The 25,162-nt window shown below is 38.4% G+C and overlaps 1 protein-coding gene across 15 annotated transcripts in view; it reads right to left on the bottom strand.

Moving 5' to 3' along the window:
• The window catches only part of myocd (myocardin), a 134,763-nt gene that overhangs the window by 5,633 nt on the left and 103,968 nt on the right, over positions 1 to 25,162 (bottom strand). For 8 of the 15 annotated variants that reach the window (XM_051913916.1, XM_051913921.1, XM_051913915.1 and 5 more), the window contains 11 exons: positions 17,584 to 17,649; positions 13,177 to 13,232; positions 12,127 to 12,202; positions 11,647 to 11,811; positions 7,105 to 7,256; positions 5,632 to 5,727; positions 5,230 to 5,507; positions 4,960 to 5,089; positions 2,903 to 3,733; positions 2,559 to 2,705; positions 2,065 to 2,193 (listed from right to left, as the gene is read on the bottom strand). In XM_051913916.1, coding sequence (XP_051769876.1) covers positions 2,065 to 2,193; positions 2,559 to 2,705; positions 2,903 to 3,733; positions 4,960 to 5,089; positions 5,230 to 5,507; positions 5,632 to 5,727; positions 7,105 to 7,256; positions 11,647 to 11,811; positions 12,127 to 12,202; positions 13,177 to 13,232; positions 17,584 to 17,649 — 2,126 coding nt within the window. Of the gene's footprint in view, positions 1 to 2,064; positions 2,194 to 2,558; positions 2,706 to 2,902; positions 3,734 to 4,959; positions 5,090 to 5,229; positions 5,508 to 5,631; positions 5,728 to 7,104; positions 7,257 to 11,646; positions 11,812 to 12,126; positions 12,203 to 13,176; positions 13,233 to 17,583; positions 17,650 to 24,690; positions 24,943 to 25,162 lie in introns of those variants that run through there. The other 7 variants (XM_051913926.1, XM_051913925.1, XM_051913929.1 and 4 more) reach the window with 4 other exon arrangements.

Raw genomic sequence — 25,162 nt, 5'->3', positions numbered from 1 at the left:
AATTCTGAATTACAAGAAATAAAGTCAGAATTGTGAGAGATAAGGTCAGAATTACAAGAAATAAAGTCAGAATTAAGAGAAATAAAGTCAGAATTGTGAGAAAAAAAGTCAGAATTAAAAGAAAGTCAGAATTGCAAGAAAGTCATAATTACAAGAAATAAAGTCAGAAATACAAGAAATAAAGTCAAAATTACAAGAAATAAAGTCAGAATTACAAGCAATAAACTCAGAATTACGAGAAATAAAGTCAGAATTGCGAGAAATAAAGTCAGAATTACAAGAAATAAAGTCAGAATTGTGAGAGATAAGGTCAGAATTACAAGAAATGAAGTCAGAATTACGAGAAATAAAGTCAGAATTGTGAGAAAAAAGTCAGAATTAAAAGAAAGTCAGAATTACAAGAAATAAAGTCAGAAATACAAGAAATAAAGTCAAAATTACAAGAAATAAAGTCATAATTACAAGAAATAAAGTCAGAAATACAAGAAATAAAGTCAGAATTACAAGAAATAAACTCAGAATTGCACAAAATAAAGTCAGAATTAGGATAAATAAACTCAGAATTACCAGAAATGAAGTCGGAATTATGTGAAATAAAGTCAAAATTGTGAGTTATAAACTCCGAATTGTGAGACCAAAATTCAGAATTACAAGAAATAAAGTCAGAATTACAAGAAATAAAGTCAGAATTGCGAGATAAGGTCAAAATTACAAGAAATAAAGTCAGAATTACAAGAAATAAAGTCAGAATTGCGAGAAATTAAGTCAGAATTGCGAGAAATAAAGTCAGAATTACAAGAAATAAAGTCAGAATTACAAGAAATAAAGTCAGAATTGCGAGAAAAAAGTCAGAATTGTGAGTTATAAACTCCGAATTGTGAGAAATAAAGTCAGAATTAAAAGAAAGTCAGAATTGCAAGAAATAAAGTCAGAATTGCGAGAAATAACGTCAGAATTGTGCAAAATAAAGTCAGAATTATGAGAAATAAAGTCAGAATTGTGCAAAATATAGTCAGAATTATGAGAAATTAAGTCAGAACTGCGAGATAAAAAGTCGCAATAACATTTTAATTTTTTTTTTATTCTGTGGCGGAAACAAGCTTCCATACGGTTTTGAGAACATTAAATATATGACCAGAAAACAGGCAGATTTTTGAATGGAAGTGTTGTTGTTACGCTCAGTCTTGTTGGCGGATGTTTAGGGCAGAAATCACTATAAACTACAGCAGAGTTTCTCAAACACAGAGTGAAGCGCAGCACTGAGTTCAAGCTCCGCCGTTTTCAGCGTCTCAGAGCTTCACCCCTCAGTAAACGCTGAGAACTCCATCTCCACGTGTTTATCGCACATTTGGGAAAGCAGCGTTCGCTAGGTTCACTTTATTTTGTGGGCAGAAGTTTACAGCATTTCACCAATATTCCTCCAAAATAAAAGCTCTGATTTGAAAGGTTAAAAGCTCAGGGTTTGAATGTTTGTAAGCGAAAAATTAAAGGCATAAATATTAGTACTGTAACTTGTAGTGTAAAATAAAATTATTATTATAATTATTATCAATTATTCATTTTTATTTTACAGTACAATTGTAATTTACAGCAGTAATTTATTTAAACATTAGATTAAAGATTACATTTAAAACTATAATAATAATAACATGATTATTAATTTGACTGTGTTCCAAAAACACTAGTGTGAATGTAAATGTAACTAAAAAAAGAGGTTTGAGTCCACTTTAAAATCCAGCTACAGACAAACACTAACTAATAAAAGATTCAATATTTTATCTATTTACTTGCATGTCATGTGACCATTAACCCACATCAGAGAACCGTGAACATGCAGATGTGTCACTGAAATATTGAAACACTAACTTTATGTTTCACAGGGACTTCAGGTAAGTAGTTTAATCAAAGAGAAAATGATTCGGGCAGCACAGAGTGCAGGACTGTAACGCGTCAGAGAACAGCTCTAGAGACGCAGCAGAAGCTCTTGATGGCAGCGTGAGAGCGGTGCGAGAGGACAGCAGCGAGACAGAAGCCAGAAACCCAGCTGATCCGGGGCCGCTTTACCTGTTTCACAGCATCCTCATAACACGGGGGCCGTTTACTGACGGATGCAGGAGAACCTGAACTACAGAAGACAGTGCTGGATGTGGGAGACTTGGGCTCGAGGTGCCGGGGAGAGTGAGATAGAGCCTCCTATATGAGGAGACAGGGCCAAACGTTACACAGGAGCGAGAGGGACACGAGACAGAAGAACACGCTCTCTGATGTGTGTGTGTGTGTGTGTGTGTGTGCAGCGGCATCGAAGCTTGTTTAGGAAATCTAGCATATGATCTTCCTCAGGAGGATGGTGTAAACTCTGACCCAATGACAATCAATAAATTTAACATCAGTTTGTGTGAGAATCTTGACCAATTCAAAGATGTGTAACAAAAGCATCTTCTAACAGAAGCCCAGTGTGATCGAGACTTACTGTTGCAGGAGGTGCAGAACAGAATATGTGATGCTTTGGCATGTGACTTTTTGTGAGTGAGATGAATTAGCAGTTGAATTAGACATACTTTCTGCTGCATGCTGGCGCTCTTGGTCTTGGACGATCCTCTGGGGTTCAGGCTGTTCTCTGATGGACTGGTGTAGAGCGGCTGCAGGCTCCTCTGGTCAGACGGATACGAGCAGCTGACCGACTGTCCCACGCTCTTCTGCTGTAACTGTGACAGAGATATTTCAGCAGTCAATCACAAATATGTGTCCGTGATCGGAGCGTAACTCTTTTAACTTTTCTTTTCATGTATTCACTATTACACACGTCTTCTGAAAGAGAATCATTTTTGCAGTGTTTATACATTTGTAAATGTGAAACATGCTGTACTGAAGTCACATGATCATGTATGAGGTTCAGCTGCACCTGCATGTTGCGTGCGGGTCTGTGTGCGCAGCCGTCTCTCAGCAGGTACGGCTGGACGGGCGACGAGGGCTGAGGGCTGCCGGAGGGTTTGGTGACGGGCGAGTCTTGAGGAGAACACTGAGGGCTGAGGAAGGCGGACAGGCCGACGGGACTCGCAGACGGCGGCAGCTCGAGGCAGTGCGGCGCAGGCTGCAGCTCGCAGTGACCCACGCAGCCGCCTTTCATCTGCTTGGAAGACAGCGGGCAGCTGGAGGCCACGTGCTCTTGCTTGACCGACACGCCGTAGAACTGCTGCATCTGGGCCGGAGGCTGAAGGTGCATCATGTGCTGCGGCGGAGCGGGACAGTCGCGCTTCCTCTTGTGCAGCTGCATGCGCAGCTCCTCCACCTGCCTCTGCTCCTGGTGCAGCTTCCACGTCAGCTCCTCGATCACCTTCTGCTTCTCCACCAGCATCTTGTCCTTCTCCGCGTCCAGTCCCAGACCGTCGTCCGGCGAGGGCTGCAGGCCGAACTGTGGCGAGGACATGGTGACGTCGCTGAAGCTGTCGGGCAGCGAGCCGCTGACGGAGAGGTCGGACGAGGCCGGCGAGATGGGTGGCGTGGAGCCGCTGCTGCAGAAGGGGTAGAAGCCGGCCCCGTGAGACGCCGGGGACTGATAGGACGACAGCGACCCGGTGGGCGTCACGGGGAATGTGGCGGTGCTGACGTCTCCAGAGCCGGACGGAGAAGCGCAGCTGGAGTCTTTAAAGGGCCGCAGTCGTTCGATGAGCGCCGTCTTGGTGCCCGACACGGGCAGGCCGCGGATCCGCAGTTGCTGCCGCAGCTCAGACACCTGTGAGCACAGAAAACACGAATTACTTACTAAAAGACACTTAATATTCAGTCGTAATATAATCGAACTGACTGCACTGACACTACTGGATGAGAACAAAACTTGAACAATTCATGATTAATCAATTTTGCAGCATTGACACAATTATTGAACTGAACTGATCTGAATAATGACACTATTGTCTTTTAAGAGCTTGGAATCTGAATTTTTGCATCATTAATTGTTGTTTTCCTGTTTATTACTGTGAAGCTGCTTTGAAACGATCTGTACTGTATAAAGCGCTGTAGAAATAAAGATGAATTGATTTGATTACTGTAAAATTTTCTCTTACTTCAACGTAAAAAAAATCAAGTTCAGTTGCTTAAATTAAGTATAATCAAATTAAAAGTCATTTCAACTTGTTATTAACATAATTTCAACTTTTATATGAGATTCAACTAGACAAGATGAGGTAAAGTAATGGAAAAACAGACGTTGTCATGACTTATTGATCATTTCATTTATTTACAGTGGGTTTTTTCATGCACTGCTCAGTTTTGAGCTCTATTTTGCTTCTTCTTTCAGACTAGTGTAAAGAAAACATCCAAAATGCACATTTGTGTTTCTTTTATTGCACTTGATCTATTAGTGTCTGTAGATCTTTAAATTCAGAAATCTCCACTTCAGCAGCTTCACACACACCAAACTGAACAGTTTTATTCATATCTATGTTCTGAAGGTTTGTTCATACACTGAATGTTGGGTTAAAAACAACACAAGTTGGGTTGAAAATGGACAAACCCAGCGATTGGGTTAAATGTTTTTGCTGGACAGTTTTATTTAACTCAACTATTGTTTAAAAATTAATGCATTTCTTGCTTAAAATGAACCCAAAATAGGTTGGAAATTAAAAATCAGACACATAATTACTAGAGGACACAATAATAATAATCAAAAGGTGAACATTTATTAATGTTTTATTATCAATTTATTATAAGCAATTTAATAAATGTTTATTGTTTAATTATTATTCATTAAACTTATTGATAAATGTTAATTTCCAACCTATTTTGGGTTCATTTTAAGCAAGAAATACAGTATTTTTTAAACAATAGTTGAGTTAAATAAAACTATCCAGCAGGTTGGACAAACATTTAACCCAATCACTGGGTTTGTCCATTTTCAACCCAACTTGGGTTGTTTTTAACCCAGCATATTTTAGTGTATATGTAAGAGAGCAGCGGTACCTTCAGGTCGTCCAGGTTGGCGGGCAGCGGAGCGGGTCGGACGGGGCTGATGGAGGACGGGCTGCAGTAGCTGCTCTTCACTGGAGATGACGAGCTGCTGCTGCATGATGCTGTCTGCTCACCGGACGGCCTGGGACACACACACACACACACACACACACACACACACACACACCATCAGTGAGAAGACTGGAAACAACTGATATTTGTGCTTCTGACCACTATATTTAAGCATCCCTTCTGAACGCTTGTTCCGAGCGCCGGACTCACTTGTGCTGGTTGAGCGTCTGGTAGCTGAAGCTCGGCTGCGTCTGCGGCTGCGTCTGCACATGCGAGTGCTGCTGGTGCTTCTGCTGGCTGAGGATCTGCAGCTGCAGGAAGAGCTGCTGTTGCTGCAGCAGACGCGCATACGCAGAGTCCATCTGCGGCGGAGGAGATCGCTCGGCCTTCTGGTCCGGCGGGATGTACTGGTGGTACTTCAGCTTCTTCACTTTCGGCTTGATATCTTTGGGTTTCTTGTGGCGGTTCTTCTCAGACACTTTGGACTGCTTTGCACAGTAAATGAACAGAGGAATGGAGTCACTTCATGTAATGAGCTGATTTCAGAGTGAGCGCTTCAGATTACAGTAACATCATTTGTGTTCAGTGATGTTAATGGTTGTTTAGTCGTACCTTCACTAAGGCAGGAACTGGAATCGGTGGAGTTTCCTGGCCGTTTGTCATGTTCTCCTCTTGGTTTGGAGCGCCGCCGTCTTTACTCTGAGAGCCCTTAATAACAGATCATTCTACTGTTAAATGATGAGTAATGACTGACTGTTACTGACTATATAAAGCCTGACATATGAAATAATAATACTAGTCAGAAAATGTTTTAAATGGAACAGATTTTTGAACCTTTTTTTGTTTTTTGTTGAGTATCATATTTGATACATCAGGCTTTTATGGCTCATATAATCTGATATAGTGAGAAAATGGAGCTCAGTTTCTTTCAGAGACTCAAACTGAGCAAAAATATGCAATTTGCTGCAGATGTTGATATTAATATGGATGTAAATCAATGAGATCTTTATAAAAGTACAGCAGATACTGACATAAAATGCATATAAATATCAATATCTGCCAATAATGTCTTAGTGAGATGATATTTAAATGCTCAGTTTTATGATCAAATCTCTGTAGTTTTAAAACATATATCAATGATGACTGAGAGATGAACAAATAAACCTTCCTCAAAAGATGATGATCATATTTGATGCTCATGATTTTCTATAAAATGATGTATTGATAATCAAGTAACTAAAGCTGCTTCAGTCCAGTTGAAATATTACTATCATATAATATAGTTATTCTTACGTTTACTTGATAAAAATCAGTGCAGATTTCACAGCAGAAAGACACGTGAAGCACGAGATGAAGGACAATTTTTACTTGATAAAAATGTCTAAACTATCAATCAGACGACTGAAGTAGATATAGAGACTGTATCAAATATGATACAGCAGGCTTTATAGGGTTAAATGAACAGAATTAGAATTACACATGAATAATTTCTTCTGTTAAACATTTCTGCAAAGGCCAAACCTTTGAGTTTCCATAAGTTGGTACGCAGGTGACATTGTTTATAAGATTTATATATTTCCCAAGTACTTTGCATTTAAAAAGTGCCACACATGCGGCGATTATTATTAAACACGTACATAATTTACAGCTTTCACAAGCCACAAGCTAAACTAAATATTCTGCACACGCTTTCACTCCACGTGATCTCAGGTCATGAAGATCTGATGCCAGGCCTCCTGACAGCTACAGCCAATGGTTTATTATGCCTGTTGCCAGAGAATGGGCAATCATTCTCATGCCTGCAGCAATGCTGTACAGCACAATACACTCCTGACTGCGTCAGAAACACGCTGAGCTGAGCCGGGCCAAGAGTCAAAGAGCTGTCAGACGACGCCTCAGAGCCTGAGCAGAGCACTGCAGTTCCCTGAGCCGCCACAGGGGGCAGACTGACCTAAACCTGCAGGAGTCACACATCTGTGCATTGAGTCCTGGAACTTTACATTTAATGAATCAGACTACATGTGATATGATGATAAGCATCACAGCTCGTTGGTTTGCGGTGGTTGTCGAGCAGCAGCGACTCACGTGATCAGTGCCGGTGAGGGTCGGAGAGGTCGAGCCGCTGCTCTTGTTCTCTGTGAGCGACTCTTCACTGCGATCCGGAGACAGACTCTCGCTGCCGCTGTCCTCCTCGAACGCATACGAGTCCTCCTGCCTCGGGAGCTTCCCATGGTTCACTGGGGAGATAAGAGAGGGACGCAGGAGTGCGGTGAGATACAGGACTCAAACGCATGGAGATAAGCTCACAGAGACACGAATCAATCCAAGAAGACAAACAGAGCAAAGATAAGACGGACACATTCGGCTTCAGCCAACGTGAAGCGAGACGGATTGACATCTTAACGCCAGCAGTGTTTGAAAGAATCACGAGGTTCTGAAGTCTGTGTAAATATTTGAGTAAAAGTCTGTTTGCGTCTGCTGCATGTGCCGACGAACGCTCGTCATTTGCACGTAGTCGCACACTTGTGCCAGAGCTGATGTGGACAGGTGTGTGTGTGTGTTTGTGTGTATCTGAGCATGTGAGCTGCCAGCAGCAGTGCAGGGACTGCTTTCAATCAGGTTCTCTGCTGGGCACACACACTGTCACACTCAGGAGTGTGTGAGAGTTATTTCCTCCACTTGTTGATGTTGGACGGACTGTGGCGTTGTGACGAGGCCCAGCGAGCAGCTGACCGTCCACTTACTCTATCTTAGATCATCTGAGTCAGTGTTTGTAAAGAAAATGCCCATCTGTGCAATGCCATTTTTATTTTATTTATAGACACAGAGGAGAGGCGACGAGAAAAAGAGTCAGATTGCACAAATACGCAACAAAATTAGGACCCAAAATGCTTCATATTTGTTTTATTTTCAACAAAAGCTCAGTGAAACGAGGTGCTGACTTTCCAATAAAATGTTCAATGTCAACCTCAAAACATTAACAAATATTATATATGGATTTATTATCTGTTTTACTCTTTATTTATTTTATATGAGGTCTGTCATTTTTCCCAACACTATTCTCAGAATTTGGGACATAAATACAATAGTACTAGTACTAGTAGTAGTAATTAGGAGCCGAGCACTGAAGGAGTTGGAATTGTTTGTTTACTAACTATTATTATTATTATTATTTTTCCGCACTGGGAGTCTATGGCCGCCCTATAAAGCGTAAGTAGGGAAATGATGAAATTTGGCACACTTGTAGTGATGGTAATAAATAGTAATCTGAGCAACTTTGGGGTCTCTAGGACCAACTCTATAGCGCCACCACCAGTTCACATATGTTTATAACTTTTAAACCGTTTGTTGTGGAAAAAATGAAACTCAGTACAGCTGATTCCTCTCTTCGTGCCGATCACACTCAACCTCTTACATTTAGACTCCGCCCATTACAGTAGTGGCCATTTTGAAAAAAATGTATTCCGTTTTTTTGCTACTAAGATTTTTTTTGTTTAAAAGTTATGATATCGGAAACTTAACTATGTTGACCCAAAATTGGTTCAAAGGCTGTATCTCTGCCAAACTATAATCCATCGAAACAAAACTTGGTAGGCTGCGTCATCATCTGAGGGTCCATGACAAATGTGATAACAGCGCCATCTACAGGTCATGAGATCTGAAAAATTGGTATTTTGCTCATAACTTCTGAAGAATTTCTCAGAAAATCATTGGTGTCTATGGATTCCTTGTGTCAAGCTGAATCTGTGGATACCGATTTTTCCAGGATCGTACGAACCGTCTGCCATTTTGAAATTTGTCATAAATTGCAATATCTTTTAAACGATTCTACATATCGACACAAAATTTGGTAGGGTTCATTGACAGCATGTCCTGAAGGTACCTGAGAAGTTTGAACACAGCGCCAACTAGTGTTCCAGAGATTTGCAAAAACACTTACAGCGTTTGAAAACACTGTCCAAAATTAGTTTTCTGTCATTATGTTCCTTGGTTTATGCTGATTCTGACGATTTCTCATTTTCCATCATTTTGTTTGCCCGCCATATTGAAGTAAATGAAAAAGAGTTTTTTCACTACTCCTCATACAAATGTTGTCGAATTTTATCCCAAATAGGCTCATATAATCTTTGGACTGATCCACACAGAAATACTGATCAACTTTTTGATACTTGAATACTGTTCCCGAGAAATAACTTTCTGAATTCGACTGTCACTGTGTTTGTTGTCCTATGCAAAATAGTTTAGCATGCAAATCAAATAGCAGAGGCCGTTCTTTCTAATGTGGATTCTGACTATTAGGTTATGTAAAAATGACATGATTTAGATTTGCATGCTGTAGACGTGACCTCAGAATAAGGACAAGCCAAAATCCACATTTATGCAATGTTTATTTCATTTTAGATAATACTTGATGGAGTTTGCAAAACAAAAACATGTGATTTGTAATTGTTTAAAAAAGTAATAAACACTGCTTTACTACTACCTAATTAGTGGAAAGTGTCATGAGATCATTAGCTGTGTTTCCATCCACCTATTTTTATGCATATTTTGAGATATTGCATTAAAACACTGGATAGAAACGCCAAGATGTGCATAAATTCTAAAAATGCACATAAAAAACGTATGCGCTCAGTTGAGGCAGATCATTTCTTTATCCGATAAGAAGACATGCACATAAACTACGATGGAAATACATTTACTGAATAAATCCCTCGATGTGCAACAAAACACTCGGCAGAGGCTGTGATTGGATAACTGGACTAACCAGTGGACCAATCACATCGCAGCATCTCAAATGTTGGTTTGGTGGTTCTGAAACAGTCAAAGTCTGTCATCAGAATGATTTGGTTTAATTCCTCCAGAAGCGTCTCACACGATTATGTTCCCAAACACCAGCATCCGAACGCAAGATCACATGACAGCGTTTATTGTGTTTCGTCGAAAGAGCCCGATTGAACCAACTTACATTTTTATTACTGATATTTTGCACCAATTTCCAGGAAGTGATGATTTTGTTCTTTTGAACACATGGGATGGAAACACTGCTTTATTCCCGAATGCTTTATGCAATTTTCCAATTATGCGCACAAGTTAAATTCACAACTTTGGATGGAAACACATCTATGGACGCATCAGTGTATCAGAGCATGTGCTGCAACATTTAATGCACATTTGAACAGAGACTGTATTCAAAGCTGCTCTGACAACAGCAGGTCCCAAAAGAGTTTTTGTTCATCTTCAACACACATATATACAATCATCAACTAAAGCCCATGTTAATCTGAAGTGACACGGGTCTGACGCAGGCGTCTCTGGAGGAGCGGCTCCGTCTGCTCAAACACCTTTGTAGGTGGCTGGATGGAGCCGCATAAATCATGCCGAGTCAAAACAGAGAAACGGGGGGACGTTCATTTGATCTCCAGTGAAAAGGGTGGATCTAAATACAGCTGCTGTTTGTCTCAATAAAACACGCTCGTCTTCCAGCAGAGGTAATATAAACCGTCGCCCCCAGACTCATGCCTGCCTTATGCAATGCATTTACCGACAGCTCCGGGGGAAACAGGCAAATGTTTACTTTCAGCATGTACCAAAACATTGGCTTTGGGGGATCTGAGAGGAAAACGTACGGCGGTCCGACCGCATAGTAAACACATTGCGAGGAGCCGATGGCCTCCTAAATCAAGCTGTGTTTGTTGGGAGGATTCTGAGGAATCTGGGATCGCAGGGACGCTCATGCAAAGAAGACGCAATACATATTTTCTCTCATCTGATTGTAATGCAGAAAAAGAAACATTTTAATTCTAACCCAGCTGACAAAAATATATCCTAAAAATGTTTTGCTAACGTTCGCATTAAGTTATGAAATACTTCTGAACGTTCAAAATGTTTACTTTTAAAAGCATTTTTTTCTTTTTTGTGGTTATGGGAACGTTGATGTGATTTCTCCATTTTATCATTTTCAAGTATTTTGTGATTATATTCATTATAACTCTTTTCATTAATATTTTGAATTCGTTTTTTTTAATATATTTCCAGTTTTCATTTTAATTTTAGTTAAAAGTTTTTGTCTATGATTATTTATTTTAAAACATGTCTATATAGTTTTTATAATTTTTTATTTCAGTTTCAGTTGTTATTTTAGTACATAAAACTACATGAAATTAAGAAAACTTGGCAACTAGCTAAAATAAAAGTTATGAAAAAAAATATTTATATATTATGATTTTTTTTAGTTCAGTTAATGTTCATTTTATCTCAAGTAATGAATTTTTTATTTTATTTTTATTTGTATTTTTTATGGTTTTAGTTATCTCCTGTATAACCCAGCTCAGAACTATTTTAAAAAAAATAATTTGTAACGTTTAAAAAACATTAGACCAATGTCCAACTGAAATGATTCACATGTTCCATTAATGATGTATAAATCATATTTGTGCTGATGTTTTGAGAACATTATTAAAGACCAGATGACTTTAAGCGAACGTTCTATTAATGTTACCGGAAGAACGTTTCTTCATAACTTCTGAGAACATTCCCTGTTAGCTGGGAAGGTTTGGTTTTAGTTAGTGAAGCATCTTATAACTGTCGTGGCAGTTTGTGAAGACCATGAAATAACTCTAATAATACCTTTCATCGCCGCTTCTTTAACCGTGGAATGGACAGGAATGATGTTCTTCTCCACCAGCTCCAGCGGGCCGGGTCTGAGAGCGATCTTCTCGTTCAGGTCGTCGGCGAGCCGGGCCCGCTTGAGTTTGTTCTGCGAGTCTTGTGCGAGGCCTTCGCCGGCCGGCTCTGTGTGATGAACACAAAGATCTTCACTCAAACAGAACCAGAGTCACTCCAGATTAAACAGTGAGTGTGCGTCAGCGTGAAGCGAGTTTGAAGTGACAAACGCTCCAGTCAGAAAACATGCATTTGCTGAGAACATGATCAATTCACATCAATTGTTATTTACATTTATGCATTTAGCAATTGCTTTTATCCAAAATGACTTACAAAAGAAGAAGCAATTTGTCAAAGAGCCAACAATATTCATATTACACATAGACATCTAGATTAATCATTATGCGCATATATTTTATGATGTTATTTTTCTTAAGCTCTTACCTTGCAGAATATGCATGTTGACGAGCTCGGATTTCTCTGGTCTACTTCTGATTTTGTGTTTTAAGTAATCTCCAGTCTGCAACATCACATTTTATGAAACATTAAATATAATATTGAGTTCACACTTTCACAATACGTCTGTAAAGCTGCTTACAGCTAAAATCAAATTTCATTCAAAATTGATGAATTCTGCAGCACTGACACAGCAATCGAACTTAACTGATCTGAATAATGACACTGTCTTTTTAGAGATGCTTTATACACCAGAAGTTTGGGTCAGAAATTTTTTTAAAAATGTTTTTTTAAAGAAGTCTCTTCTGCTCACCAAAGCTGCATTTATTTGATCAAAAATACATTAAAAACAGTAAAATATAATTACAATGTAAAACAGCTGTTTTCTATGTGAATATATAGTAAAGTGTAATTTATTCCTGTGATCAAAGCTGAATTTTCAGCATCATTACTCCAGTCTTTAGTGTCACATGATCCTTCAGAAATCATTCTGATATGATGATTTGAAGATCAATGTTGAAAACAGTTGAGCTGCTTCAGATTTTGTGAAAACAATGATTTTATTTCATATTTATTTATTTTATATCATGCTTTTATTCAGGGATGCATTAAATAGATCAAAAGTGACTAAATTTATAATGTTACAGAAGATAATAAATGCTGTTCTTTTGAACTTTCTATTCATGAAATAATCCTGAAAAATAATTATATATATATACACACACACACACACATATATATTAAATTATATTATTATTAATAATTCATTTCAAATTGTAATAATATTTCACTATTTTTACTATATTTTTGATCAAATAAATGCAGCCTTGGTGAAAATAAGAGACTTCTTTCAAAAACAGTAAAAATCTTACCAACCCCACACTATTGAACAGTGTATGGATGGACAAGACAATTAATTAACTAGTACTGATGTCAGAAAATTATCCCGCTTTTAATCATTTCTCAAACTAAACGGCTGCCGGCGCGTGACCGTGTTTGAGAAGGATTCTCGGAGATAACGTTGCTTATTCTTCTAACCTTGGATCGCTCCAGACTTTTCCTCTGTTCGTGGAACGCAGCCGGACTCTTCAAGGCTGGAAAAACAAATGAGAAAGAACTGAGTGAATATGATCGACTTTTATCTGTAAAGCCGTCCGTGAACACACTGTCAGAGAATCTTACATAAATAATTTCTGGCAGTGTCTGATTTGGCTGCATGTTTCTCTCCTAAAGCTAAATTATAGTCCTGAATCAAACACTGCAGAGAAACAGACGAGAGGCACTTATTCCTCAAAACCATGAGCATTAAACCTCAGCGTGGAGCTCGTTCCCTACAGAGATGATTGAGATTTCTCTCAGAGTTATGAGCAAACGTTAACAGAACATTTGTTCAAAGTTATCTGGTCTTTAATAACGTTCTCAAAGTGTCAGCACGAAAACATTATTTATACATGGTTCATGTTCGTTTAACGTGACTACTTGTTTCAGAACATTCAGAGAACAAAGTTAATGGGAATGTTAGCAAAATGTTCTTAGAATATATTTGTTAAATGTTTGGGTCTCAGGAGGATCTGACTGCAGACTGCAAAAATGAAATTTCTGTCATTAATTCCTCACCCTCATGTCGTTCCACACCCGTAAGACCTTCGTTAATCTTCGGAACGCAAATTAAGATTTTTGATGAAATCTGAGAGGTTTATGACTCGTCCATAGACAGCAATATAATCAACACTTTCAAGGTCCAGAAAGGTACTAAAGACATTGTTAAAACAGTCATGTGACTGCAGTGGTTCAACCTTAATGTTATGAAGAGACGAGAATACTTTTTGTGTGCAAAAACAAAACAAAAATAACCACTTTATTCAACAATCTCTTCTCTTCTGTGTCATTCTCATACATTGTTTACGTCCAGCGCTTCCAGGTTCTACGTCAGAACTAATTATTGGCCGGCTCCTGCGTCAGCATCACACGCATGCGTCGTGCTGATCACGTGATCAGCTTTGGCCAATACTGAGCCGGCATTAGGACGTAAACATGGAAGCTTCACTGTGTTACTGCGTCACCTGCGTAAGATAATGACAGAGAAGAGAAGAGATTCTGAATAAATTGGTTATTTTTGTTTTGTTTTTGCACACAAAATGTATTCTCGTCTCTTCATAACATTAAGGTTGATCCACTGCAGTCACATGACTGTTTTAACGATGTCTTTAGTACCTTTCTGGACCTTGAAAGTGTTGATTATATTGCTGTCTATGGACGAGTCATAAACCTCTCTGATTTCATCAAAAATCTTAATTTGCGTTCTGAAGATGAACGAAGGTCTTACGGGTGTGGAACGACATGAGGGTGAGTAATTAATGACAGAAATTAAATTTTTGGGTGAACTAACCCTTTAACTAGACAAATATGAGCTGTCATTAACTGAGGAGGAAACATTAGCAACATTCGCTCACATTCTGTGTGTAAGAGCGGCTCTGATACTCATGAACAACTGCAGATAACAGGAGCAGGTCAATGTGAGTTCAGTGTGTGTGTGTGTGTGTGTGTGTGTGTGTGTGTGTGTGTGTGTGTGTGTGCGCGTGCGTGTGTGCGCGCGTGTTTTTGTGACATATCAGGACACAAATTTGTATTATGACATGGGTATGATATAGGTATTATAAGGAGAGGGTGACTTATGAGGACATTACTCCATGTTCCCATGTTTCAAAAGGCTTATAAATCACAGAATGAGTTTTTGTGAGAAAGTAAAAATGTGCACAGTTTCCTGTGATGGGAAGGGTTAGGGGTAGTGTAGGGGGAGAGAAAATACGGTTTGTACAGTATAAAAACCATTACGCCTATGGAATGTCCCCACAATTCACAAAAACAAACCTGTGTGTGTGTGTGTGTGTGTGTGTGTGTGTGTGTGTGTGTGTGTGTGTGTGAGCCATCCTGGTATTCCCTACATTATGTGGACCAAAAGTTTAGTAATACCAGTAAATTTTGACCTTGTGGGGACATTTTTTTTTTGTTCCCTATGAGGAAACAAGCTTATAATGATTAGTGATTAAACATTATATATATATATATATACAGTATATATTAATGCATATTTCCTTTATTTGTTTAATCATTTTAAAATATGTTTTTGTTTAAAATGATCCTGGTGTCTGTTGTCTTCCTTTAATAGTTGCCCAGCAATATAATTCCATTACTACAGACGTGAAAACAAACCAAGAAGAACAGTAAGAATATCCCCGTTAGAGTCCATGAAGCTCTGAATGTCCATGTGAGCGTCTCCTCAGACACAGAGAGCCGACCGCTGCTTTCAAGTGTCTAATGAAGAGCAGATGTGCTCAGGGAGATGTATACACAAAGCATATGTGCGGTCCATCCTTTCAAACCACAGGAAAGATTGAAATATCACCTCCACGGAGGAATGCCACCAATTGCATAATTCCAGCCTTCACACACAGTGCTCTGAAATGTAAGGTGTTTATGATTTATGAGAGATATAGTGTGCTAGCGCTCGGATTAGATCAGAGGGATGGACCAGATTTCACCATGCAGAAATAAAACAAACACAAGAACAATTGTCTTAAGTCACAGGGAAAAAACCTTGACAGGCACGCGCAGTAAAACATGCATTTTCTAAACATTTTGTCTGCTGTAATACAGCTAACCCTTTCCCACATGTATTCAGACTACAGCACGTAGCACCTATTTAAATGCTTAAAAAAACCTGTTTATCTGACTTTGCTGACCTGCTGTCTGCCATATAAAGATAAACAGCCATTGAAATGTCTTTTTTAAGGCCGGCAGACTGACCAATCACAGCTCTGGAGGGATTTTATCTCCAGCAGACTTGCTGAAATCGACAGGGTCGAGCTGCAGCTGATTCTCCTCAGAACCCGGAGTGAGTTTAAAACACATGGACACACAGGAAATATACTGTATTTACACCAAATACTGCTGTATTTATTAAACCTCAAGCTAGATCTTACATACACCAATAAGACTTGATATATTTTATCTGAAGGAAAATCCAAACTCTAATAATACTGTGAAGCTGCTTTGAATCAATTTCTATTGTATAAAGGCGCTATAAAAATAAAAGTGACTTGACATGACTGTTTTCTTTAATATCTTTTGGTGTTTAGTTATGAACGATCTTACACTGCTGTAAATATACGGGTCAGTGATGTCTCTCTTTTTTGTCTGATCCAGTGTTATTTTAGTATCATTTGAGATACTATTATAGTTTTTATTAATATTTTGAATTATTTTTTATATTTTCAATTTAATTTCAGTTAAAGTTTTAGTAATTTAGTGTTTTTGACATTTTTTTTTTAAATATATATATATATATATATTTTTTTTTTTTTTTTATAATTTTTTATTAAGTTTTAGCTTTAGTTAATTTAGTACATCAATTTAAACTAAATTAAAATGAGAAATGTTGCCTTGGCAACTAGAAAAATAAATTTAACACATTTAATAAAGTAAGAAAAAAAAATGTTTTATCTTTTTTATTAATTAGTTTTAGTTAACATTTATTTTATTTAAAGTAACAAAAATGATTTTTTCCCTGTTTTATTTAACTATAATCATGGTCCCACTAATTTACTCAAAAATACATAAAAAACAACAAAAAAACAAATGCAATTAATAAATACAATGACCTGAAAGTCCCTTGTCTATGACGCCTGAATTAAATTAATTTCTATATTTTGGAATCATTAAATCCTAAATGAAGAAAAAATCCCACTTAAACGTGAACCTTATTAAGTAGTTTGCCATGATCTACTTATGAAAAAAAAATCACAAAACACAAAAGTCATGTGGTCAAACCAACATGCTGAAATATGCAGAGAAAATCTAAAACAGGAAATGATGTCATAGAGATGACTGTGTGTCGAAGTCAATGAGTCTCTTAAAGTATCAAATAATTTCACCTTTTTATGACAAGGCTGTGAAATCTCATGATGTGCGATTCCCCCAAAAACACAATGATATTTATACTTTAATAATTCATAGTATTTGTAACAAATACTTCCTACTATATATATATATATATATATATATATATATATATATATATATATAACGTGACACATATGTTGCAGTTTTTAACATGATGTACATGATAAGCCCTTGAAATGGAAGTGGAACAATGTCCATGATCTCATTTTCAGGTATAAAGCAATGCTGTTGTGCCTGATCATCTGTTTATGATCTTTCTTATCACCTGTGGAGAGCTGGCCGACTGCAGCGAGTGTGAGAGTGGCTCTTGTGTGTAAATGTTAGCAGGTGTTGAGTGTGTAACTGTGGAGCCAGAGCAGCTCTTCAGGTCACCTGACGCTCGCTGCCATGGAAACGCTTCGCTTATTTGTCAAATACCAATAATGCCCTTTGCATTTAGTCTCAGTCTCTGTGGAGGGGCAGAAGTGTGAAGGTGTTACTCACGAGGCATGATGCCCTGGTCAGCGAGCTGCTCGCGTGTCCTCCTCTGCTGGAGTCTCAACTGCAGGACTGTGGGTGGAGGAGGAAACAGATAATGACTCATCATGAGTGAAGCTGCACAAATCAGACATAAATCTGCGTCCGGAGAAGGAACACATCATCCTGTATGGACGGGCAGATGCTGCACACACACACACACACACACACACACACACACACACCAGCATGGATTAACAGCCCACCTCTCACGTTTATGAGCACATCCCTCCCAGGCTTCATGAGGACCACACACTGAAGGGAAGATTTGTTTAAAGCCAGGAGCTGTGTTTATCAGAGCACTACATCCTGTTTTAAGAAATATTTGTGGCTCTGTTGCTTCATTTTTGTCTTTGTTTTGGGTGGTGTGTCTCTCATCACGACAACTCGTCACTGCATGAGCGTCTGTGTTTAAACGTCTGCGCATAACATATAGTGTGCAGGACTGATAAAGAATACATAAAAATGGCTTCGCTTCTCTATAAATAACATTTTACAACAGTTAGTTCCAGTCCTGGTGTTTAGTTAGACACTCTGCTTATCTGTTACATTGTTACACCGTTATGCCAGTTGGTGACGACAAGTGACCGTCCTTCAATTGAAGCATTCATTAAACTGATTCATTTAAAACATTGAATCATTCAGGATGAAACATGTAATTGTCTTCATAAACAAGTCATTGAATGATTCACTCAACCGATTCATTCAGGAATAAAATGAGTAATTGTCTTAATAAATGAGTCATTGAATCATTTAATCATTCACCAAACCAATTTGTTCAAAACACTGATTAATTCAGGAATGAAACAAGTAATTGTCTTTATAAATGAGTCATTGAATCATTCACTCAACCAAATTCGTTCAAAACACTGATTCATTCAGGAATAAAACAGGTAATTGTCTTAATAAATGAGTCATTGAATCATTTACCCAACCAATTAAATTAAAAACACTGATCAATTCAGGAACGAAACGAGTAATTGTCTTTATAAATGAGTCATTGAATCATCCACTCAACTGATTCATTTAAAACACTGATTAATTCAGGAATTAATTGAGTAATTGTCTTTATAAATGAGTCATTGAATCATTCACTCAACCGATTTGTTAAAACAAGAATAAATTCAGGAATTAATTGAGTAATTGTCTTTATAAATGAGTCATTGAATCATTCACTCAACCGATTTGTTAAAACAAGAATAAATTCAGGAATGTAATGAGCAATTGTCTTTATGAATGAGTCAGTGAATCATCCACTCAACTGATTCGTTCAAAACTCTGAATCATTCAGAAAGGAAACAAGTAATTTGGTGTGTTTGACTTGAAGCAGAGCTGCGCAGACCGATCGGTGTATGACATCACAGTACCACGAGAACAATTCAAAAGCATGCGTAACCATCTGCTATCTAATCGCTCTCGCAGTACTTTGATGTCATACACCAATCGGTCTGTGCAGCTCAAGTCGAACGCACCTATTGTCTTATAAATTAGTCATTGAATCTTTTACTCAACCACTTACTTCAAAACACTGACCCATTCAGGAATGAAACAGTTGTCTTTATGAGTAAGTCACTGAATCATTCATTTTGATTCAGGAACAGAACAAGAGTGAGTCATTCAAATGATTCAATCAAAACATGGATTCAGTCAGGAAGTAAACAAGTAATTGTTGTTATGAGTGAGCCATTGAATCATTCACTCAAGAAATTCGTTCAAAACACTGGTTTAGTATGTTTTTCTAGGAAACACGTTGATTCTGTTTTCGCCTCATTTGGAACTATTTGCATTGGCGGAGCAAAAATAGACAAAGTGAATGGCAATATTGTGTCTAAAAATGTAAGTTACTCTTTGTTTACTGAACTGCAATATCACACTCGCAATCACAGCTGTGTTGATACTCAGAAAAATATCATTCTTGCTCGTGTGATATTGCTTAAATACATTCCCGAAACATAAGCTTCGGTTGTGGGCATGTCAATGTTCATTCCTTCATCCATTCGTTCTTCCATTTATCATCGCAATCAATCAACCAGCTGCAAAATTGTGCCGTCGACACACAAGCAACCCGACTGACGGATGGTCGTGTGTTCGTTCGTACCTCTGAGATCATGCAACAGCTATCTGCGTACATCTGCTTTTGTTTAGGTCACACAACCTGTACTTCTGTGTCCGGTGCCAGCAACTGTCATGGACTGCAAGTACGTGGACAAACAAGAGAAATCTAATGATGTCGAGCTCTGGCACACCGACACAACCTCTCACGCACAAACAATACTGGCAGCTCTCTCGCATGATCGTTGATATGAACTGAGACGATCATTGCCAGTCTGTTTTTGGCAGACGGAACGAAACTCAATCTGGACCAATCTAGATCAAACTTTTAATGCTGCAGCGCTGTTCTTTTGCCATAAGAACAGTCACTGGATTCTAACGTTCGCGCTTATGATCTCCAGAAACAGGTGAGTTCATAAGAGCTGAACGTGGAAAAATGCCTTCTGGCAACATAAAACATTTTACCAGGGCAAAAGAGAGCAGCAGACCCCATGATTGCCCTCAGTGATTGCCCTCAATAAGAATTATCACAGCTTTTGCAGACAAACTGGATCACATAACCTTCAACAATCAAAACCAGATGAGTGACTCAAGAGCATAAAAATAGCTGCAGCACTTGTCTTCAAGGCACATACCTGCAAAAACAACTTGTACCCTGTATAATTTGTCCAAATGAGGGCAATTACGTATTAATTATGCAATTGCACAATACACATGCTATGTTAGAATATCCCCACTAGTACAAACCCAGCAACAGGGAACATTCTGGCAAGGTTCTCTCAAAACGTTCTTCCAGTAACGTTAATAGAACGTTGGTTCAAAGTTATCTGGTCTTTAATAAAACATCACCACAAAAACATTATTTATACATCGTTCATGAAACATGTTCGTCTAACGTTTTTTAAATTTTTCTACTTTTCATTCAGAGAACATTCAAAAGTAACGCTCCCATAATGTTTGAAGAATGATAAAATGGAATGTTCCCTTAATGTTCACATAACCAAGACAAAAATGGATGTTTTGAGCAAGAGATCACTCAGAAATAAAGTTTTCATAACTTAATGGGAATGTTGGCTAAACGTTTTTAGAACATATTTCTCTAATACAGTGTATACACTGTCCTTGTTTGTAAAAACGTCTTAATACGGTGGCGTAACTCTATTAAACAGAAATGTCATGAGCTGTATCAGAGGGACTGCATGACAGACGCTCTGTTAACTGTAAATAGCAGGGCTGTAATCTTGACACGACACAGGCAGCCGTGACACATGCACTCATACTGAGAGTCTGAGGCTCGCTGGTGGGGAGTTTGTTCACGGTGGCACTTTATATACAACAAAACGAAATGGCACGAGGAAAACCTGTTTGATTGTCAAATTTCAGCTCTGAGAGTTAGTGAAGGACATGACGTTCATTCCCTGTGACTGCAGCTGCCAGGCGGGAGAAAGGATTGCACGGTATGCTGGGAGAACTCACTGATTTCCACCAGAGGACTAAAGGCCTGAACTGGTGTGACGTCATATCCAACACAAACGAAGGGAGTTCTGGAGTTCAAAACAGCTTGTCAAAGTGAAACACCTTCAAATAGGTGGGTGTGGCTCTGAGGCTCCGCCTTCTTTGAGGTGTGAATCTTCGGTTTCTTCTGTTCAGACGCGAGCAAAAACATGAACACACTGGAGAGCCGTTTTATAGTAGAAACTGAAGCTTCTATGTTTTTCTGTTTAATACTGTAAAGCTTCCGCTTTAAAGGAGACCTATAACGCCCCTTTCACAAGATGTAATATAAGTCTCTGGTGTCCCCAGAATGTGTCTGTGAAGTTTCAGCTCAAAATACCCCACAGATCATTTATTATAGCTTGTTAAATTTGCCCCTATTTGGGTGTGAGCAAAAACACACCATTTTTGTGTGTGTCCCTTTAAATGCAAATGAGCTGCTGCTCCCGCCCCCTTTCCAGAAGAGGGCGGGGCTTTAACAGCTCGCGCTTCGGTCGCTCAACAACAACAAAGCTGGAGAATCTCACGCAGCCAAAATGAGGATTGTCAGTAACGGTGTTCAGCCTTACATTGTTCAAACCGGAGTCGACACTGATGGAGAGACTCAGGAAGAACTTTTAGATGTTTCTGAATGGTTAGTGGATAAATTTATGTAGTTGCTGTGGAGTTGATTCAACTCATCCACTAGCATGTGCCGTCATGTTAATCTTTTGTGTTGAATTGACCCTCGTTTGTGTATAAAGTGCTGTATAAATAAATGTGACTGGAGTCTGAATCTCAGTGCTGCTGCAAACATCACTGTGATCACATGCTTTCTGAACTGCTGTTTTCTCATTTTTATTGTGTTTATTTTGTTATTAAGAGGAAAGCTGCAGCATATATTTACATATTCATCTAAATGTGGGCGGAGTCAGGATGTTCGCTGACAGTATATCGCTGCAGAGGTGTTTCAAACTTCTTTATAGCCCTAAGTGAAGAATGAAAAAGAACTTCGCCGTGAGGATGTCAGGATCTGTGAGTGTTTTCTCCATGCTCACAAACACAGAGCGTCAGATTCAGCAGAAGCTCTTAAACTCCCACCGTCTGTCATGTTCTGTTTTTGTGCCAATGCCAAACTATTTATCAAAGTCATCATATAGAACTTTCTAACACGAGGCATTTAATCCATTAATGAACTGAAAACAATTTTCACACAGAAATCTCTAGTAAATTTCACAAACAAGGGAAACTGTTTTACATTGAATTAAATGTGATATTTTGAAGTAGAAAGACTGAATAGTATTTTTTTGTAAAATGCACTCTAATAATCTTTGAAAAATCCTTTTTTTACAGTGTGATTTATTAATTATTTGCATTTTTTTCCATACAATACATGGTGGAATTTTATGCAATTTGCAGTTTTAAAAAGCAACCTGCCAATGGGGTCAGAAAAATAAACAATTCAATGGGACAACAAGATATATTTTCTTATAATGATAATTTTTTCTTGCATTAAGCATAAACTTAATTTAATTTTGATATTCTCTCAGAAAACATAATGTAATATCTTAAGTAATTTTACTTCTGAAGTATATATACCTAAATACCTTTGACTTTGAAATTGCTGGGTTAAAAACAACCCAAGTTGGGTTGAAAATGGACAAACCCGGTGATTAGGTTATTTTAACCCAGCAGTTGGGTTAAATGTTTGCCCAACCTGCTGGATAGTTTTATTTAACTCAACTATTGTTTAAAAATGACTGTATTGCTTGCTTAAAATGAACCCAACCGCTGGATTAAAACAACCCAATCACTGGGTTTGTCCATTTTCAACCCAACTTTGGTTGTTTTTAACCCAGCATTTTTTAGAGTGTACCCTTACATTTATATTTTATTTTATTTTTCACATAAAGATGATTTAAATATGGCAGTTTTAGTGACTCATGGGCACATATCTCTGTAGAAACACTCTGTGGAAAGATAATAAAAGAGTTTTTCCTATCGTTTACTAGAACTGCCAGCTGCATTTTGACTAAACACCCTGAAAAGACAGCATGAATGAAACCACCACATGCACACTACATAGAGAAAGTGATCAAAAGCTCTAACTAAGCTGTTCCATGTCGTATTTAAAACACTGATCGTCTCTCGAAAAACAAAAAACATTCCCGTCGTGACCTTAAACATGTTAAACGTCTCTGTAATCCACTTTAAAAGCTGAATGACACAGTTTAAGAACTTGACCTCAGATGTGACATTTTAAATTGTCCAAATGGCTTATGTAATCTCTACATGAGGCCGCCCATGTCCTGTCGACCTCAGCGAGCCGAACACGTCCACAGGGAATGATTCCTATCAGAACAGCTCAATCACACACTCGAACACACGACATCGGTCGACCGGCCCGACACAGAACCTCACATCTGTCAAACATCAGAGCACTAATGTGTGCTGCTCACAACACAGCAAGGTTCAGCTTCTCCCATCAGGCCACTGTGCGGAGCAGAGCGTTACGTCTTCACTTCCCTTGAGCATAGGCTCATTTCCCTTCGCTGAAGGAAGAGCTCAATTTCGTCTGTAATTCCGAGCGGTAAAAGCCATTACGTGCCAAACCGGAGGAGAGCTGAGCTACAGTCTGACTGCTGGGCCTTAAATCTTCGTGTTGGATGACAGAAGCAAAGAGGATCTTCACAGATTCTGACATCAAGTTATTCAGTAACGTTTTCATCAGAAAGGTGGCAGCATTGTTCACTGATGAGCCACTGAAAAACTTTCATGGATGTAAATAGATGTACAGAAACAGACAGAAAAAAAGAGAGTTTGAAAGCAACAGAAAGTAAGAGTACGAGTCAACAGTAGAAAACAAAACAGGTGTAAAGCAAGTAAAAGCTGATTTAGGAGATTATACTTCAAAACAATGATGTTCTTTCTCAGTGTTTCTGTCATGTTTTCCATTACAAACAACTAAACATTCTTAAATCAAGACACATTTACTCGAGTTTACATTTAATGACTTTATTTTTAATGAAAAATGTATCAAAATTAAGAGAGTTTATGCTTAAAACATGAAAAAAAAAAAAAAAATCTTCCAATGGAGTCAGAAAACTACACTTAATTCAAAGAAAAAACAAGACGATTTTTCTTAAACATTTGGCAGATAATTTACTTGTTTTAAGCACAAACTAATTAAATTTAAGTAATTTTACGTCTCCAGTAAATGGTTCAAGAATGTTTAGATTTGTACTAAAAAACAAGACAAAAATTCAAATAAAATCTTTTTTTTGCAGTGTAGTCATGTTCGAGGCAGGTTAAGTGGCAGAGGTCATACCTGATGACCCTTGACCCCTGTATCAAGTCTAAACGTGTGTGCAACAACCAAGAGTCACAAAGTTTGGTGTATTACAAAAATAGCTGTAAAAGCCTGAATATTTGGCTTCATATTCAAGTAAAGTTATCAAGTAGATCTCAAAGTTTGTGACAGTTCTACATATTGTTTATTACTCCGTGTTAAATGAAATAATGCTTCCTAATGAGCTGAAAAAGTCTCACCTGATTTAAACTTGCTGCGAATCAGAACGGAATGTTCAGAGCCCAGAAGAGTCATTGTGCTTCCAGTGTAAAAGCATCAACAGCGTTCATTCAGCCGCTCTCAGCACACGATCGGCTCTGCTCACGCATCCACACACAGCCTGACCGCGCGCTTTGGTCCCGTGCAGAACTGATTCTCTGCTCCATGAGAGAGAAACTGATACGCGACGGCCGCTGGGAGGGTCTTAAAGCAGAGGAGGCTCGACTGAGACTGAGACCCTCCTCCTGTGAGAGCGCAAACACACACACTGCAGGACATGAGGCTCTTCTTACGTCTGGTTGTATAGTACAAAACATACTTGGATCAAGATGCATTTACTTGAGGAGCAAAATGACACAAGATGTTAAGTCTTGCTTTCTGAAAAAGTGAGTTTGTGCTTAAAACAAGAACAAATATCTTGTTTTCCCTTTGAATTATGTGACTTCATTGGCA

This window comes from Ctenopharyngodon idella, chromosome 12 (genome assembly GCF_019924925.1).
Source record: "Ctenopharyngodon idella isolate HZGC_01 chromosome 12, HZGC01, whole genome shotgun sequence".
NCBI classification, from domain to species: domain Eukaryota; kingdom Metazoa; phylum Chordata; class Actinopteri; order Cypriniformes; family Xenocyprididae; genus Ctenopharyngodon; species Ctenopharyngodon idella.
Note: the sequence above shows the minus strand (reverse complement) of the source record. Positions and strands in the feature narration are given on the sequence as shown.